At 41.8% G+C, this 17,972-nt stretch overlaps 1 protein-coding gene across 1 annotated transcript in view; it reads left to right on the top strand.

Annotated features, from left to right (window-relative positions):
* The window catches only part of LOC135704812 (RYamide receptor-like), a 409,469-nt gene that overhangs the window by 361,080 nt on the left and 30,417 nt on the right, over positions 1–17,972 (top strand). The window contains exons 4-5 of the mRNA XM_065226330.1: positions 1,556–1,624; positions 1,692–1,929. Coding sequence (XP_065082402.1) covers positions 1,556–1,624; positions 1,692–1,929 — 307 coding nt within the window. The remainder of the gene's footprint in view (positions 1–1,555; positions 1,625–1,691; positions 1,930–17,972) is intronic.

Genomic DNA, 17,972 nt, shown 5'->3' with positions numbered 1-17,972 from the left:
TTGCATTCGATTTTTTTTTTTAAATTGTTTGTCATAGTAAGCTGCAAACTACGGTCCTAGTGGAACAAAGTTCTCTTCTTTTACATTCCATTCTAGGGGTTGACAGTGCTAAATGCACCTTAGGGGTAAAATGACCCAACGCTACTTTTCGCAGCTTACCAATTATTTAATGGATTTAATCGAGAAAAAAAACTGACCAGCTAGTTGCCAGTTCAGTGCATAGGATTCACGGTCGTAGAATCTCACACAAATTTGTGTTCCGTTTATTCACTTTCGCTGAAACCGAGGTTACTCATAGGTTGAGTTAAAATGAGAATTTCTCTCAAATTTGAGTTCGGTTTACATAAATTCGCAAAAAAAAAACACTGTCACTGACTGAGTAGAATGTTCCTAAATGATAAATATTCCGAGGCGATTTTTGCTCGAATGTGACTAACAAAAAAAATTACTCACTCTATGAGTAACAGTGGCTTTTGAAAATTAGAACTCACATTTATCCCAAAACTAGGAATGCATCCATAAGTCCCAGAATCGGGAATGGGAATGCCAAAGTAAAACCACTTCATTTCATTTTACCCCCGGGCTGCAACTTGGCCAGCTTTCCACAACTAACGAAAGTCCACTCCTAGTAAGATTCCTCCATTCACTGAAATCTTCAACTTCCCACTTCGAAAAAGAAAAGGAAAAGAACGACAAAGTAGTAAAGTTTTGTGTCACTCTCAGTTACCCATCATCATCGTCATCGTCGTGTCGTAGTGCACTGCACAGAAAATTTCATTTCACTTCCGTCCGTGTCACGTCGCCGTCGTGAGGGCAAGTCCGGGCCTTCTTCGCCACCAATGGAGGGCTTATCTGAATTTTTAATCTCAATGAATGCTCTAGCCAGTGACCCATCGGTGCAATTGTGCCAGCGAGATAGAGAGGGAGATAGAAAATTGTATCGCTGAAGCAGAGAAAGACGCCGCGCACGATGGTTGTGGTCAACCATCAGCATGCAGTTTGAGCATTGTTGTTTTGCGACGACGAAGAAGATGGGTATTTTCCCATCAGTTTTGCTGTGGGAAAGGCGCTTGATTAGAGATGCAGAGGAAGAGTTCGTTTATAAATGAAAATAGTTTGTAGTTTTTTTTTTATTTTCGCTTTTAGGTTATGTAAGTAAATTGCAGAGTTTCAGCTAGCTATTGTGTGTCGCATAGTAAACTGAAAGTAGGGAAATTGGCTCCTCGCTGTCTCGTTTTACAGCCTGGAAAGTTTGGACGTAATTGAATAGATTGGGTTGCATCGTCGTCTGTGTCCGGTCAGGTCAGGTCGGTTCGGATGATGGACGATGGAGAAGGAGCTTTTCCTGCGAGCGAGGGTAACTTCATTATTGTCAATTAAGGGGCGCATGACGAGATAATGGATGCCTGTTGCTGGAATAAAGTCCATCCAGGTGGATGAAATTGATACTGTAACTAGCTTGAACTAGGACCGCACAGAAGTCAAGCTTCCAAATTGAAAATTTGATCAATTTCATCGAAATTTACTAACAGTCTTCAATTTTCTCTCTTTTCAGATGATTAAGATGATGGTCACAGTGGTGATCGTGTTCACCATCTGCTGGTTGCCGTTCAACCTTCTAATGGTAAGTTCCGCCAAACACCAATGGCGAGCTTTAGATTTCTAACATTCCACCCCTCCGCACTTTACAGATGGTGGACGTGGACACCAATTGGGATCTGCTACCGTACTTGTGGTTCGCCTTCCACTGGTTGGCCATGTCACACAGTTGCTACAATCCGATCATCTACTGCTACATGAATGCCCGCTTCCGGTCCGGGTTCATCCTGGTCCTGCACGGGGTGCCCGGTCTTCAACAGCTGTGCTGCTGCATTCGGCACAAACCGAGCCAACTGGCACGCAATGTCGGTTCCAGCGTGGCCCTCGCCGGTGAGATGAATGGAATTTACCGTGAAAGTGCACTAACGAGAAAGGCTAGAGTGCGAGTTAGGTGCCACCCAGATTAAACCAAACAATTCCGTGTCTTGTACCGCTTGGGACACTGTTCCGTCCCTTCCACTTTCAATGTGCGCTTCCGTTCTTTGAGCATTTGTTCGCGTTAATGATGATTTGTAGTTTCCATCATAAATCACCATTATAGATGTCGTTCGTTCGATCGCATCAATTTCCATTGATCATGGGTTAAATATTGAATCATAAACAATCATCATCCGCACCATAGAGCTTGCATTCATAATTCATAACAGCTAGCCATGTAGCATAAATGTGTTCACCAACAGTGCACTTATTTCCGGGCGCACACTGGCGTACGCAGATTCGGGTCGAGGGGGGGGACTGTTCGACGAAGAGTTATAGCGAGATTTGAGGTCTTTGAGTGTCTAGCGATGTTATATGCTTCGAGCTCAGGATCATCTAGGAATTAACGATTTAGATTTAACTACTGCATTCACTTTCCATCAGATGTCACTGCTGTTGTTTCTGATGACATCTATAGGAAACTACGTGTAGGATCTCTCCCTCCTCTTTTCCTCATACTCCATCTCTGTTTTCCGAACAAGAGGTCCATGACTCTACAATCCCTCTCCTAGTCTACGGTGAAAAATAGAATCATTAACATTTTGATATATAAATTATAATATGGATGAGAAAAGAAGAAAAACAAATGACATTTTATTGTGGGGAGATCAAGTTACAAATTGTACCGCGATGGCATTTTTCGAATCCTTGAAGGTCGTTCCAATGGACGTGTATAGCCATTTTCGGGTTGAGAAGCATCTGGCTGCTCCATTCAAATTTTTTTCTGCGGAGGCGATTCGATTGGTGATGTTGCTGGAAATTTTGAACTTGATGGAATCGGATCAGGAGTACCATTTTCGATTGGCCATTTTCTCAAATGTGTTACAGAACGGCGATAGGTCACTCCCGACTGGTTAGCAACAATGACATCGTTGCCAGTTTTCCTTATCACCGTGAAGCGTTCAACTCGAAAGTTAGGTTCAAGCTTTCCGGTTTCGTTGTTTTTGAGCATGACAGAATCGCCGACCCTAATGTCCGACATTTTTGCATGTCTGCGATTGTCTGCGTAGATTTTTCCTTTCATTTTCTTGATCGCATCAGTGTCCTTAACATCCTCTTCTTGGCGTAACGCTGGTTCAGTCCTTAAAGATGGTAGTAAGTCCTTGACCAGGCGAGCTGTAAGTAGTTCTAAAGGTGCTTTCTCTGTTATCGAGTGCGGTGAAGTGTTGTACATATATACGTAGTCCTTCAACACTTTCCGCCAATCCGAATGAGTAGGTTTGGCAATCCACAAAGCCCTTAAAATACCTCGATTCTGACGCTCAACGAGGCCGTTCATTTGTGGCCAATATGGTATCGTTGGAATAAGTTTTATATTCTTGCTTTTGCAGTAGACAGCAAATTCCTCACTTGAGAATGGCGGCCCATTATCACAGCGGATCGTTTCAGGGTATGCTTGCTCATTGAATATCTGTTCGAGTGCTTCGATAGTTTTAGCTGCATTCGTGTGTCGCATTTCAATAACTTTCAAAAAACGACTGAAATAGTCTACAACAACTAAGAATGGCGCACATTCTTTTGCGGAAAGGAAGTCAATTGCAATATCTTGCCACGCCCGATCCGGGATTTCCTTACGAATCATTGGTTCCGGTGGTAACTGTCTACTAACTGCTGCACATCCGACATCCGATACAACTTTGAATCCTATCAGAAGCATCTCGATCCATGCAAGGCCACCAGACTCTTTCTCTGATAATTCTGCGCATGGTTACGGCTCCTGGGTGTCCACGATGGGCGATATCGAGAATTTTCGGTCTTAGCTTCACTGGCATCACAATCCTATCGTTCCGAACTACTACACCGTCGATGACTCCCAACTCATTGTAAAAAGCTTGATATCTGTAGAAATTCGTTGGCCATTCTCCAGTCCCAAGTGCTTTTATAACTGCGCTAAGCGTTTCATCGGTTCGCGTCTGGTTTTGTATTTCATCCAAGGTGATTGCAGATGGTCCTTCTCCTACAGCAAATAAAAAGTGCTGAGAACCCTCATCAAACGGAGAACTTGATTCTGTGCACAGTCTTGACAAAATATCGGAGATGTTTTTTGATCCAGGTACGTACTTCATTTTAAAAGTATACGGCTGTAAGCGAAGTGCCCATGTTTCAGCACGAGAGCAAGCACGTTTACCGTCCCGGTGTTTACCTTCGAAAATATACTCAAGCGTTTTGTGGTCGGTGTAAATGGTGAAACGGAGACCGAAAAGGTAGAGATAAAATTTTTCGACCGCCCATACCACAGCTGAAGCCTCTCTTTGCGTCTGCGGGTATATCCTCTCAGCCGAAGTAAGTCCTTTTGAAGCGAAGCTTATGATCCTTGGTCTACTTGATGAATTTTTTTGAACCAATACGGCTCCCAACCCGAAAGGCGATGCGTCGACGTACAGTTCGGTAATATCCTTTGGATCAAAGAAACCCAGCCTACGAACATTCCTGGTTAGTTCACTTCTTAAATCGTCAAACGCTCTCTCCTGTTCCTCAGAAAAGGACTCAACATCTCCTCTTATATACTGACGCAAAGCTTCCGTTCTACTGGATAGGTTCGGGGTGAAGTGACCAACAAAGTTTATAAGACCCAGCAAACTTCTGACCTCTTCTTTGGTTTCAGGCTTACGAAAATTCTTGATTGCCGATACTTTCTCCTCAGACGGGCTTATCCCCGATGCACTGACCTTGAAACCCAAAATTGTAAGTTCTTTTTCTCCGAATAGGCATTTATCTTCATTCAACAGGACGTTGTTGGCTTCGAGTACCGTCATAACCTCAGTCAAACGAGCATCGTGTTCTAATTTAGTCTTACCAGCTACTACAATATCGTCTATATATACAATAACTCCTTCAATACCGGTCAGCATCTCCATCATAATTCGCTGAAAAATTTCAGGAGCACAGTTAATGCCAAACATCAACCGCTTGAACCTCATTAATCCCCTGCCCATAAACGTAGTGACGCTACGGGAGTCAGGATGAAGTTCAACATGATGAAATGCCGAAGTAATATCCAACCGAGTGAATACCGTACTTCCTCTAAGTTTGTTCAAAAATGTATCTATCACAGGCAGCGGGTAATGCTCTCGTTGGATTGCTTCATTAGGACGTCGCATATCGATACACAACCGGATGTCATCTTGCCCTTTAGGAACTACGACCATGGGTGAAATCCATTCTGGCGGTCCTACTGCCGGCTCGATTATATCTCTACGCAGCATTTCCTGGATCTTGTCATCTACCAATTTTTCCATTGGAACCGGGATTCTGAGGTAAGAAATCTTCTTTGGCGGTATATTCCGATTGATCGATAGTTTTACCTGAATGTTAGGGAACTTAGGGAATGCATCGTGTACAACATCTACGTGCATAACGTCGAGGCCAACTTTCAAGACCTTCAACTCTTCCGCTGTTCTTTTGCTCAGCAAAGATTTGCTGGCACCATGAATTACGAAGAACTCAGCGTACGTTGCTGGTTTTGAAGGGTTGACCGAAACATGAGGCTCAAAAACGGACAGTACACGTAGCGGTTTGTAGCTTGCGTAAGCTGTGAGGCTTTGATCATGTTGCTGCCTTTTTTTGAAGATGCGTATCCCAGCACTGCGTATTGACTTCCAGATGTCCTCAGTAATTGTGTTGATTGCTGATCCAGAATCAATAAGGAAATCAACAGGAAAATTGTCGATCAAACATGTGATCACACCATTGTTTGGTTGTTGATGTGCGACCTATTAAATATCGATGCGATCATTAATTGTTTTAATTTACTGTTTTATTGAAGAAAAATCAGGTAATTAAATTAACCCAACTCCAGATCCTACGAGTCCTCAACTTGAATCCTGAGATGTTAGTCTTAAATTCGTATCAAAACAAGCAAAGCAAGAAAAAAAACTATTCTACCTTGGCGAAATCTTTGGTCCCAGGACGGCGTGGTAGCTCTTCTTCCCACTCTTTTTCTCCGTACAGTGCGTTAGCTTCTTCAGGTGTTCGCTTTTGATAATTTAGGCTCCTTGAATTCTGTTTCCACCCCTCTCGGCACTTGCGGGCGAAGTGGCCCACACGTCCACATGAGTTGCATTGGGCATTCCTGGCATAGCAGCTTTGGGAATCATTGAGGTGATTGGTGGATCCACATCGGTTGCATTCCATATTCCTTCGTTTGCTTGCATTACCCGGTCCTCGATCAGGTCTGCCTTGGTATGGCTTAAACCGGGGTGCCGATCTTTTAATCTGCCTCGCTGGCGTATCACCCCACTGCTGCTTGACAGCGTTGACAGCGGACACTGATCCAGTCACCAGATCGTCTTTGAGCGCCTTCGACTTTTCCTTTTGTTCAATTAAAACTTCACGATTGATAATTCATAACGTTCCCCAGGCCTTTGTCTCTAACTCGTTCATCTTTTGCCCCCATGGTAACTTGTTGCAATATCTCCTTTTCCTCCCGATCCATGAAATCGCAACGGGCGGCCTGCATACGTAGTTTGAGTATGAACTGATTAAAAGATTCGTCAGTTGACTGACGCAGAGAACGGAAAATCTCCAACTCAACACGATCATTTCGCTTTCCGATGAAGAACTTATTCAGCCTTTTCACCCCATTGTCGAATTCTGGTACTTCCTGTGGCGAAAAGGGAACTCTTGCAGGCTCTGGGTAGATTTCTTCTGCAACCGGTCTCAGGTTGTAAAAGATGCGTTGGAGTCCTCTACCACCCCAAGCCAACATCATAACCAATTTTTCGTGTTGCGATTGAACGCTCCTCAATTCCGCAACGAGCTCGAATGACCTGAACCACTCCTCCCATTCTCTTCGTAGCCCTTGAGTATCAACCGAGTCATTAAATGGATCCAATGCATAGCGATCTTTAACACCGTCGTTCATCCTGAAAAAATGATAAGCTTTAATAACCAAATTATTCCTCACAAATAATAATAAACTCTCACAGCTTCAAATAATTTGGTTAGATTGACAAAAAAAAACCGAATTTTACATGTAATATTTATGACGTCTAACCTTCCACAAACGCACTAGCTCACCCATACGTAAACAAATATGTTAGAGGAAAACCCTTTTTTTTTTGGTTCAATTTACGTATGCACTGCAGCGTACCGACTGGACTTGCAACACAATAACACCTTGTATTTATGTTTATAGTTTCTCCAGCTACATATGTATTGCTGCGAGAACTGTAGAAATCCCATGAGACCAATGGGCTAGTCAAGTCAATCAGCTCTGCAGCACACTGGCTGGATTAGCAAGTGCGCTTCGATTTTCATCGGTCTCGCATCTCTTTCGCACTACAGCCATAGAGGTAACTCTAAGACTAGAAGGTCCCGAAATAACGTGCTCAACTTTTTGGCTCAGCTCTGGTACTCTCTTCGGTCCCAAGCTAATCGATTCACCCCTCGAAACATAGGAAAAACCACTAACCCCTCATTTTATCTGTCAAACTTTCATAGCGAATCAAAACAAACATTGCGTAGTACTAGAATTTCGATTAGAATGGGGTACGTTAATCGTTTGCTTGGGACCAATAGGCTAGTCAAGTAGTGAGCCAATTTGAAATCGTTAGTCTCGTATTGATTGTTGCTACAGCCGTACATTTAACTGTGTGACTGCACTAGCGAGAAGAGCTTCGGGTGTTTTCCGTTCTCGCTGTTGACTGTTTTATTTGTGCCCGAAAATTGCTCATCGTTCTTTTACGTTTATCAACCCATTCGATTTTGAGTCAATCAGCTCTGCAGCACACTGGCTGCACTAGCAAGTGCGCTTCGACTTTCATCGGTCTCGCAACTCTTTCACTCAACAGCCGAACATTCTGTTTTGTGACTGGACTAGCGGAAAGCGCTTCGGGTGAATCCCGGACTCGCTTGTTGATTTTAGTAGTCAAATGTTGTACCATACCTATAACCATCTCAACAAGCACCTCCTCATGCGCTACGAATATAATCGGCCTCGCATTTGAGGATTTCACTTGTACCCAATATTTTCTCCTTATCACATACATGGTTCATAGCACGAATACCACTTCGGATTCTACACGGATAGAAATCTCCTTATACCTTTTGGCAAATTTCTATTGCTGATTATTCATCAAATGTATAAGTCAACTAATAAGCAGACGCCTTGCAAAAAGTGAATGAAGCTCATGTGTCAAATGAAATTTATAAGCGGTCACACATACCTTTTATGCATTCTTATAGGACCTATATGGTTTGTTTTATGGAATGTATAAGGCTGATGCTTTGGCAAAAATGTATAAGTGAATAAAATAATTGATTTTCGTTTCGTGTATGATCTCGCTCTAAAACTTTCTCACTTCAACAAATTCACTTGTTCGTCACGAGAAGAAAAAAAAATCTCAGACGCCATTTTCAACAGGACTAGAAAAAAAAATCCTTTCCATTAAATATACCTTTTTGAAATCCTACTGACTGCGCCAAACTGTTGGATCTTGCCACCAGATATTTGATAGGCTTTACGGAATTAAGTTATGAAATACTCTTAAGTTTGATTGAACACCTTTTATTCACTTCCTTTCGTCATAACCGATATTTCCTAACTGCCCTTACTCTCACGATCCCTCTCCCACCTCTTTTCCTCACACTCCATCTCTGTTTTCCGAACAAGAGGTCCATGACTCTACACTACGCATAATATGTTTTCCGTTAGTAATAGGCATATATTTCTGTTGATTATGGTTGTACATGGATATTTACAGAATGCCCCTTTGGGTGTGTTTTGTTTGAATTGCAAAATGTGATAACCTACACTACCGATCATAAGTTTAAGGACACCCCCAAAAAACCATGCAAATATGTTTGCCATGTACCATGTATCTCTCATTTTACGTTCAATTTTCGATCTCCAAAGGTTATTTGAATGGTATGAATGATATGACACAAGTGTTCTACTACTACTTTTATGTTAAAATTTGGCCAACCCAATTGTGAGAAAATCAGTCACGATTATTCAGAGCAAATTTTGAAAAATATTGTAACTTCGAGTGAACTTTTAGCACACAAAATTTGAAAATTATATTGAACAATTTACCTACGAGGAAAGTTCCATTCAATACCTTTCAAATGATCTCAAGAGAACGAAAATTGGACGTAACATGACAGAGATATGAACATAACAAATTTGTCATGTTTTTTGGGGGTGTCCTTAAACTTATGATCGGGAGTGTACCTAACTACGACTATAACTTAGCCTTACGATCTTGATAGGTGTCTCTGAACCTTTCCAGGTTGAACACTCTCCGTTCTTCTAATGTCTCAATTCCCAGGAGGTGGATCTCAAAATTTCGAGTCCGTGGTGGACTATTTATGACCATCCTAACGATCTTGTTCTGGATCCTTTGCAGTTTAAGGTGATGGCATTTGGAACAACAGTATATTTATATAAGGGAATTGATTTATTTCGATTTGCAACGGCAAGTTTGAATGCACGGGCGGCTGAGATCAGAAGAGTGACCGAACAGCTAATCAGTGAGTGCTAGTGGTGGGTGGTTGGAATCCACTGAACCTGAATGAAGTTGAGGCGGAAACTTTCTCAGGGGAGAGCCAGTGAGCGCATGATCGGGAGCAGAGAATGACAACGGAGCGAAGGCAGTCGGGATCGAGCTACAGAAAGGAGATCACGGAGTGAACTTTGTTCGTGGAGTTTACGGACGAAGAGTCTAAGTGACCAGTTTTTGCCTACCTCGACGTCGTGGCCTCGCCTTACCGCGAACGGTCTTGGAAAAAGCCGTGTTGGATTATCTTCCATGCCTGCTCCGCCAAGCAACATCTATCGCGTCGGTCACGCTAACGAGCACCTACGCTGCCGGGGATCCGGCCCGCTTCTGACCCCAGGCGACCAGTCATCCCACGCCTATACGCCCTGGGACCCGGAACCTACAAAGGTCTTGAGTGCCAACCCTGGAAGCTGCCGTTGGCCAAGACCAGCAGCTTGGGGTTTAGGGGGGTTCCCTTCAGGAACTCAGTGGTTCCGGGGCATATAGAGTAGTCTTATAACATCCAAGCCTCTCTGAAGTTTGGCAGTTAGAGCTCCGATGATCCTTCCCTTGTGAACCGTGGTTGTGTCATCTGATGATGAGACAACGTTCCACCATCTAGGAGAGCCGGAATGTCGGAGGTGTGCCAATGTTGAAGGCATCAGTAGTGAAACCATCGAGAGAGACTTGGAATGTCCTGTCTGAGAGGTTATTTTGGATGACCTTCACGAGGACCGTATCGTTGGCCATCATGCCAGACGTTATCAAGCGCTTTTTCCACGTCTAACAATACCATGGCAGACGTTTTAGACTTATTCCGCCTGAGAATATTGCTTACTCGAGTCAGTTGGTGAGTAGTTGACCGACTACCGAACCAAACTGCTCCTCGAGTAAGATGTTATTGTCGTCGGCAGATGTTAAAAGGCGCCGGTAAATCGCTTTTTCAAGAAGCTTTGCTTACCCCGAGAAAAGGCTGATAGGTCTGTAGCTGGAGGGAGAAGAAGGATCCTTCCCAGGTTTACGGATGGGTATGCCTTTAGCTAACTTCCAACACGAGGGGAAGCAGCCAAGCCTAAGGCACTGATTGAAAATCAGTGCAAGGTAATCATAGAATCTAGAGCTCATATGTTTTGAGCTCAAGATTCAAGATGTTATCGAAACCTGGGACCTTCATGTTTTTGGAAGATTTGATACAGGCCAACAGTTCATCAGCTGAAATCTTCGGGGAAGTTGTTTTCAGCAAAAGCATTCTCATGTGGACTAAACGTGTTTTGTCCGAGATTATGGGAGCTGACGAATATTGTGAAATAAGGATTTCGGCCAGAAAGACAAATAAAACACAACGTGGTTTCAGAGCAAATTCGTAGACGGCATTTATTCTTAGAAGGTTGTGTACAGAATGATGGAAACATACTTGTAGATGGAATGATTGCTTGCTTTCTTTTTCTGTCTCTGTCACGCCGCATCATAGTGTCGCTGCTGTAGGGTTACCACTAGATCAGGGTTGAACTCAGTGTACCCGATGCTGAAATTATTACTCAACACCCCTGCTCAATTTCTGCAATCCAATTGCTTCTCGCAGACGATTAAACGATACAGACGGCAGCCCTTTTGTCATAACATCCGCCAACTGTTCCCCCGTAGGAATATAGCGAACATTTCAAGTTTTATCGAGGTTTTAAAGCATGCTACAAGTCTAAATCATGGTCTCCAGTACCGTCATAAAACCAAAATTGTTACTTGGGTGGCAACCTGCCCATCCTGCACAAGCTCACGGATAAAGTTGAACTTGATATCCATGGTGCTTCAGTCGTCGACTATCACGTGGCTCCTCCGTTACTTTGATGCACGACTGGTTGTCTTCGAAGTACGTCACTGGACCTTCGATAACAACGTTCAAGTCAAACAGAAGTCTACGCATCCAAATGACTTCACAAGCGGTGGTGCATAGTGCCAAAAATTCCACCTCAGTAGACGAAAGTGCAACAGTCTGTTGCTTTCTTGTAAGCCAAGCCACAGTGCCACCGTACACACGAAGTCTACTGTCAGTGATTGACCGCCTGCCGGTAATATCATTGCCCCAATCGTAATCCGAGTAGACGACGAATGCCTCAGGTTGATCTCCGCCTTGAAATTCTAATCCAATGTCCAAAGTTCCCTTCACGTATCGAAGAATGCATTTCAAATAGCACCAATGCTCATCCGTAGGACAACTCTGGTATTTACTGAAGAAGTTCACCGATGCACACAAATCAGGTCTCGAACTCTGTGTGACGTATGCCAAGCAACCCACGAGCTCTCTATATGGCTTACTGGACCTGTTTGCTTTTTCACCCTTCTTTTAGCTTCAATCGACTCTCCATTGGTGTTGAAGCGGGGTTACAATTGGCCATTCCAAATCTTTTAAGGCTTTCCAAGTATGTAAGCTGCGAAATCCATAGGGTCCTTTTCGTCACATCTCTCTCGATGCGCATTCCGAGAAAATTGCCAACCTGGCCTAGGTCAGACATTTCAAACTCCTCTTTCCAAACCTTCAGGAAGTGTTATATAAATTTCCTCGTGTTAACGTCCATTTGATGCACTTCCAAACGTTCCTGATTCGCTACAGCTAGAACTGTACGTACTGTGGCCAATCTTGCTACCGGAGCATACGTCTCGGTGTAATCATATACATAACGTTGCGAAAATCCACGAGCTACCAATCGAGCCTTGTAACGATCTGGAGCTCCATTATCACCCCGCTTCAGCTTAAAAACCCATTTACACAAGACTGGTTTCCTCCCTTGCGGCAACTTGCATAGCTTCCACGTGTCGGTCTTCCGATGAGCGGTCATCTCCTCCTCGACGGCAATCTTCCAGTGCGGCCAGTCGTCCCACTTCTTCATTTCCGCTAACGTATCAAGGAAATCTACAACGAAGTTCAACGCACTCAATGCATATGCATAGTTCACATCATAATCTTTGTGCCATACGGGAGGTGCCCTTATTCGGCCACTGATTATCCGATGATCCTTCAGCAGCCCCTGCTGAATCATTGTCATCTTCAAATCCAAGGTTTTCATCACCACCTGAGTCGGCACCATCACTTAAGCTTCCGTATTCACTTCCGGCATCCCTCCCTGTTTCGTTTCCAGCATCTTTCTCAGCGTCACTATCACTTCACGCTTCACGCTCGAATCGAACCGTTTCAATCTCTGGTGACTTCTCCTCATGGCTCTTAAAATCTGTCCGACGTCGAGGCCGATGTTCCAGATTCGTCGATGATCACATCTCGTTACACTATCGCCATATTGGTAACTCTAAGACTAGTAGCTCCCGAAGAAACGTGCTCAACTTTTTGGCTCAGCTCTGGTACTATCTTCGGTCCCAAGCTAATCGATGCACCCCTCAAAACATGGACTTATATGGACCAACAGGTCTGTGTCATAGAAAGGGAGGATAAAATTGTGTATTACTAGAAATTTAACTAGAATGGGGTACGTTAATCGATTTGCTTGGGACCAATAGGCTAGTCAAGTAGTGAGCCAATTTAAAATCGTTAGTTTCCACCGGTTGCTACCACCTTATTTCGCTTTGGATCCCAAATCCTGTAGCCATTACTGTGGTATTCCAAGAATATTCCCTTCCACGCTTTGCTGTCGAGTTTCTTACGATTCTCCTTCGGTATATGGCAGTACTGCCCCACACCCGCACCCCGGAAACATTCGACTTTCAACCCTCCCATAATTCAAATGGTGTTTAACCTTCCGCAACAGCGCTCGTTGGACTTCTATTTACCAGATATGTAGCCGTCTCTACGGCTTCGCACCAGAAGTTCTTGTTGACACCGGAAACAATGAGCATCGATCTGGCCCTCTCCACCAGATTCATACGTTCACTGATGTCATTTTGTTCCGGGGTGTATGGAACCGTGAATTCCGACGACAAAACTGTTCGAACTCTTCATTCCGGTATTCACCACCATTGTCACTACGGATACAACATCCCAACAGTTGATCCTTCGATCGGATCGATTGTTAACCGACTCCAATCATCAATGAAGCTGACATAGTAACGACTACCGTCATGCCCCAACGGGGTTACAGGTCCACACATCTGTGTGAATCAATTCTAACACACACGCGTAGCTCTCTTCTCTGAGCACTCTACGAACGGCTTTCGCGCCGTGCAGTGTACACACGGTAAGAAAAAAGTACCCAAAATTAAGTTACTTTCACTCAACACGTGGCTTCAGTGGGGCTAGGTAAAATTAAATTAAACAAGAAAACTCAATTTTGAGTAATCCTGATGAAGAATCCATTGAGTAAAAATTACCTAACGATCAATCGAATGGAATAGGTGGAAACTACCCAACGTACCAGCATGCAACCGGTTTTCGTTGCAACTTTTTTTGTCACTACCCCCTACGGATAGCATACACAAACGATATCATATATGGTACGACCATACCGCATAGAGTTGGGATGATATCCTGAATTGGTGGTTACGCGTTTCTTATGTTTATACGGGATATGTACCAAACACTAACGAAGACTAATGCGAGGACTAATTGAGCAGGAACGGAGGCGATGGAGCACAAACAAATGACAGCGTCGATGGCAGTGCAGGTTGCTATGATTTTTATCCAAAATTAAGTAAAAAGTACCCAACAAAAACATAACAGTTGAGTACTATTAACTGAAAATTGAGTTCTTTTTTACTTTGAATCGCAGCGTGTTTCAGTTAAATGGAATGTATCGATAAATATTTCAGGACATTTTTCGTAAATTACTTTACGCAATACAATTTACTAACATGTACATGTTAAACAACTACGGAAAGTACTAATTCAACAATAATGACAAATACTACGTTTTGAGCTAAACGATGATTAACAGAAAATTAACTTAAATATGAGTTCATATATTCTTACTCAATAGAAGAGTAAACACACTATTTTGAGGCTACTCAGTGACTGGGTAGATCGCGAGTGGAGTATATGAGTGGAGTCTACCCAGATTCTGGGTAAATGATTCTGATATCAATTTAATAATGGCTCAAAGTTCGCAAAGTTGGGGCAGGCGATTATTGCGCAGTGAGTCTAAAATTTGTTTGATATTACTCGATGAACATTTCAAATGGTCCTATCTGCTTGATCGATTCTCTTCATCGATTTTATCTTTCGTCAATAACTCAGCTGCAAAACCTTTCCCTGTTGTATTTGACGTTTTGGACGCTAGATAAGAACCTCCTTTATCAAACTATGTGGTAGAATTAGCGCGAAATCTGTTTACATAGCAGTGGTTATTAAAAGAGAAAGTCGATGAAGAGAATCGATCAAAGCAGATAGGACTATTTGAAATGTTCATCGAGATTAGATGTGAAGCAGTGAAAATGAATAGCTACTTAATAGCAAATATATAATATTGACAATTTGATCCATTCATGCCTTTTCCAAATGTTGCAATGGCGACCCGCAAAATATTGCTTCACGCAGCATCTAGCGTTGAAAAAGGTCAGCAACAATAATTCAATTACAATCGAGGAGTGCGAATATAGCACTTATTACAAAAATAAGAGTATTATAAATTATTTTCATTAATTACATTGTGTATATTACTTTAAAATTTGTCTGACATGTCACTGTTGTCATCAAATAAAATAAAATGCTGAAACACATTCATTTGAAATATTAAACAAATTTTCATTTGGTTTACCCCTCGTAACGATAAACAAATACATTGGTAGCCTTTTTGGCCACATAGGTGCTTTCATCGCTAAAAATTCGGTTCGCTAGCTAAGCGAAAGAGTGGATCATATTGTTTAGATAATATATTTGTTAATAGCCTAGATGGCAACAGCTATCACCAGCTAGTTGATAAGGAATACAGCTCTAACAAATAGGTTGGTGTCAATAAATATAGAAATATCATTTAATATTTTTTTTAAATATTCTTCCTGTACGAAATAATTTATATATAAAGCATTCATGGGACATGCATTCGTTTCTATCGAAATGGGTAAAGATTACTCAGTTGACAAATGTCATCATCTGAGTAACCGTTACCCAGTTTCCTCCATAAGCACGTTTGCTCAAATTTGAGTAAAAGCATGTTTACTAATTTTTGGGTAACTTCCCTTTTGGGTGAACTGAGTGATTTTCGACTAAAAATGAATAGCCTCAAAATAGCGTGTAAAGAGACTGAATTGGGTAAAGAGGCGATATCTTATCGATTTGACAGGTCTTCTGCTCGGTTGGAATAACTTTACCTATGACTTTGACAGATAATCGGTTGTTTCAATTTTGACATGCAGTTTCTTTATAAATTCAATCTCTTTAATCTAGCGATACCCGATTTTCATTCGAATAATCGATTAACGAACCGAAAAGTAAAATATTTGTAATCGGTTATAAGCATTAACTTCTCCAGAGGATCATTACCCATCGTTTCATACATGTACTGCACTCTCATTGGGACATCTCTGATTTTGGTGTGCTTGTTTTGATAAAAAAGTGCGCAAAATTTCATCTCTACCGAGGGGGCAGCAAAATCAAAAAAAAAAAAAATACTACGCATGTATTCATTGTATGAAAGGGACCGTGAAAGCAGAGACGAAGTTAAATAAGAGACGCGCGAAGACTGTAACCAAAAGTTTCAATCGAACCCTCAAACGCGGTTTCAATCGAGCAATGTAAATAAACACGAGTGCTTCACGAGAAAAATCGTGGGGAGTATTGAGATTGAGTTTGAAATTTATGTTTTAAGATTTAAATCATTATAAATTAGCTAGCGTATGAAAAGTGTAAGTCATCTATCAAGTCAGGCCTATTACACGGAAACAAATCCGATTCCATTTTCATGAATAAAAAGTCATTAAATGAAAAAACTTGCCATCCCATGAAATCGTAACAATGATTTCGGAATGGAAATTCATGATCTCATAATGCAGAGGAATCAAGACCGCTAAAAGCCTTACACGTACTTGGCAAACCATGTTCATAAACCGCACTACATAGGTATCTCTTATACGCCTTTTGCCTTTCATCTCATACAAGTACTGATAATCTAGTGGTCAAAGTATGAGTTTAGAGATCTCAAGGTTCTTGGTTCGAATCCAGTCTGATGCTTTATTTTATTTTTTACATTTTTCGGTTAACAGTTAACTCGGATGATTCATGATTTTGGGAATGTTTGCTGCGTTACGCAAAAGTTGCTCATGATATCATGAATATTATTCATGGTGTATTTTCAAAACATGAAAATACGCTGTGTGCATGAAATCATGAGTCATTTTTCTCATTTCGGAGATCGGATTTTTTCCCGTGTATAATCTTTTCCCCCATCATAAATTTAATTATCTGTTCCCTCGTTCAAATGCACAACAATTTCAAAAACAGGAACTGCACGTTGAGCTGATAATAGTTTTCCGCTATTCGATGCCACTTATAAATCTAAATCGTAATTGAAATGTAGCTGAAATAGAATAAATCAGTATAAAATCGATTTTCATCTACAATTATCAATATGGTATATTAATTACGCTTTAAACCGGAAAAAACATATAGTCACTATATTCATAGTCTGGAAGATAGAATCTCGGGAACCAATTGAGCTGTCAAATAGCGGAACCAATCGAGCAAATCACGACCAACAACAGAAAAAAGCACATCAGCTATTGCGACCAAAACTTCGGAAACCCGTTTTCTCGTGACGCTTACGCAAACTAACACCATCTTTGGGTTGGGAAAAGTTTCCCCTATCCGACGATGCCGGTTATTTGCGTTCCATTGGTGAGGAAATAATAATCAACGTTTTGTTCATAAAAGATGATAGGACCTTTTCAATTGATGGTCTAAAATATATTGAATTGGTTCCGTTTTTTTTGGAAGATCAAAATTCTATCCACCAGATTATGAATATAGCTACTACAGGAAAAACCAACACCAACCTTTTCTCTGACAACGCTGTTTTTGGGAAAACAGAAGAAACTGACATTTTGTCCCGTTTTATTCAGTGTATTTTTACAAAAGGATGCCGTGTTTTCAATGGAATTTTTCAAAAATAATGACGGACCGTTACCGTGACGCTGAAGCAGACGGCAGTCGCTCAAATTAAAAGTCACTCAAAGTAAACACAAAATTGCGGGTCGCCAAACCTTGCAGACAAAATAACATAGTCAGGCCGTGGAATCAGATTTACTTTTATTCCTTCCGCGTGTCTCTTTTAAAACATCGTCTCTGCGTGAAAGGTGACACTAAAATAAAAAGTTTTTCTTCCGACAGTTTCATCTTAGTATTCCTCTTTGGTATTAGCAACAATCAATACGAAACGAACGATTTTAGAGTTGGTTGGAAATGCTAACATGAAGCTTTAGGTAGTGATGAAAACGTCGCTAGAACTATTCCACAGCCGCAGTCAGTTTATGAGCAAAAGA

Source organism: Ochlerotatus camptorhynchus, unplaced genomic scaffold (assembly GCF_037179485.1).
Source record: "Ochlerotatus camptorhynchus isolate MF236.1 unplaced genomic scaffold, CSIRO-AGI_Acam_v1.1 ptg000248l, whole genome shotgun sequence".
NCBI classification, from domain to species: domain Eukaryota; kingdom Metazoa; phylum Arthropoda; class Insecta; order Diptera; family Culicidae; genus Ochlerotatus; species Ochlerotatus camptorhynchus.
Note: the sequence above shows the minus strand (reverse complement) of the source record. Positions and strands in the feature narration are given on the sequence as shown.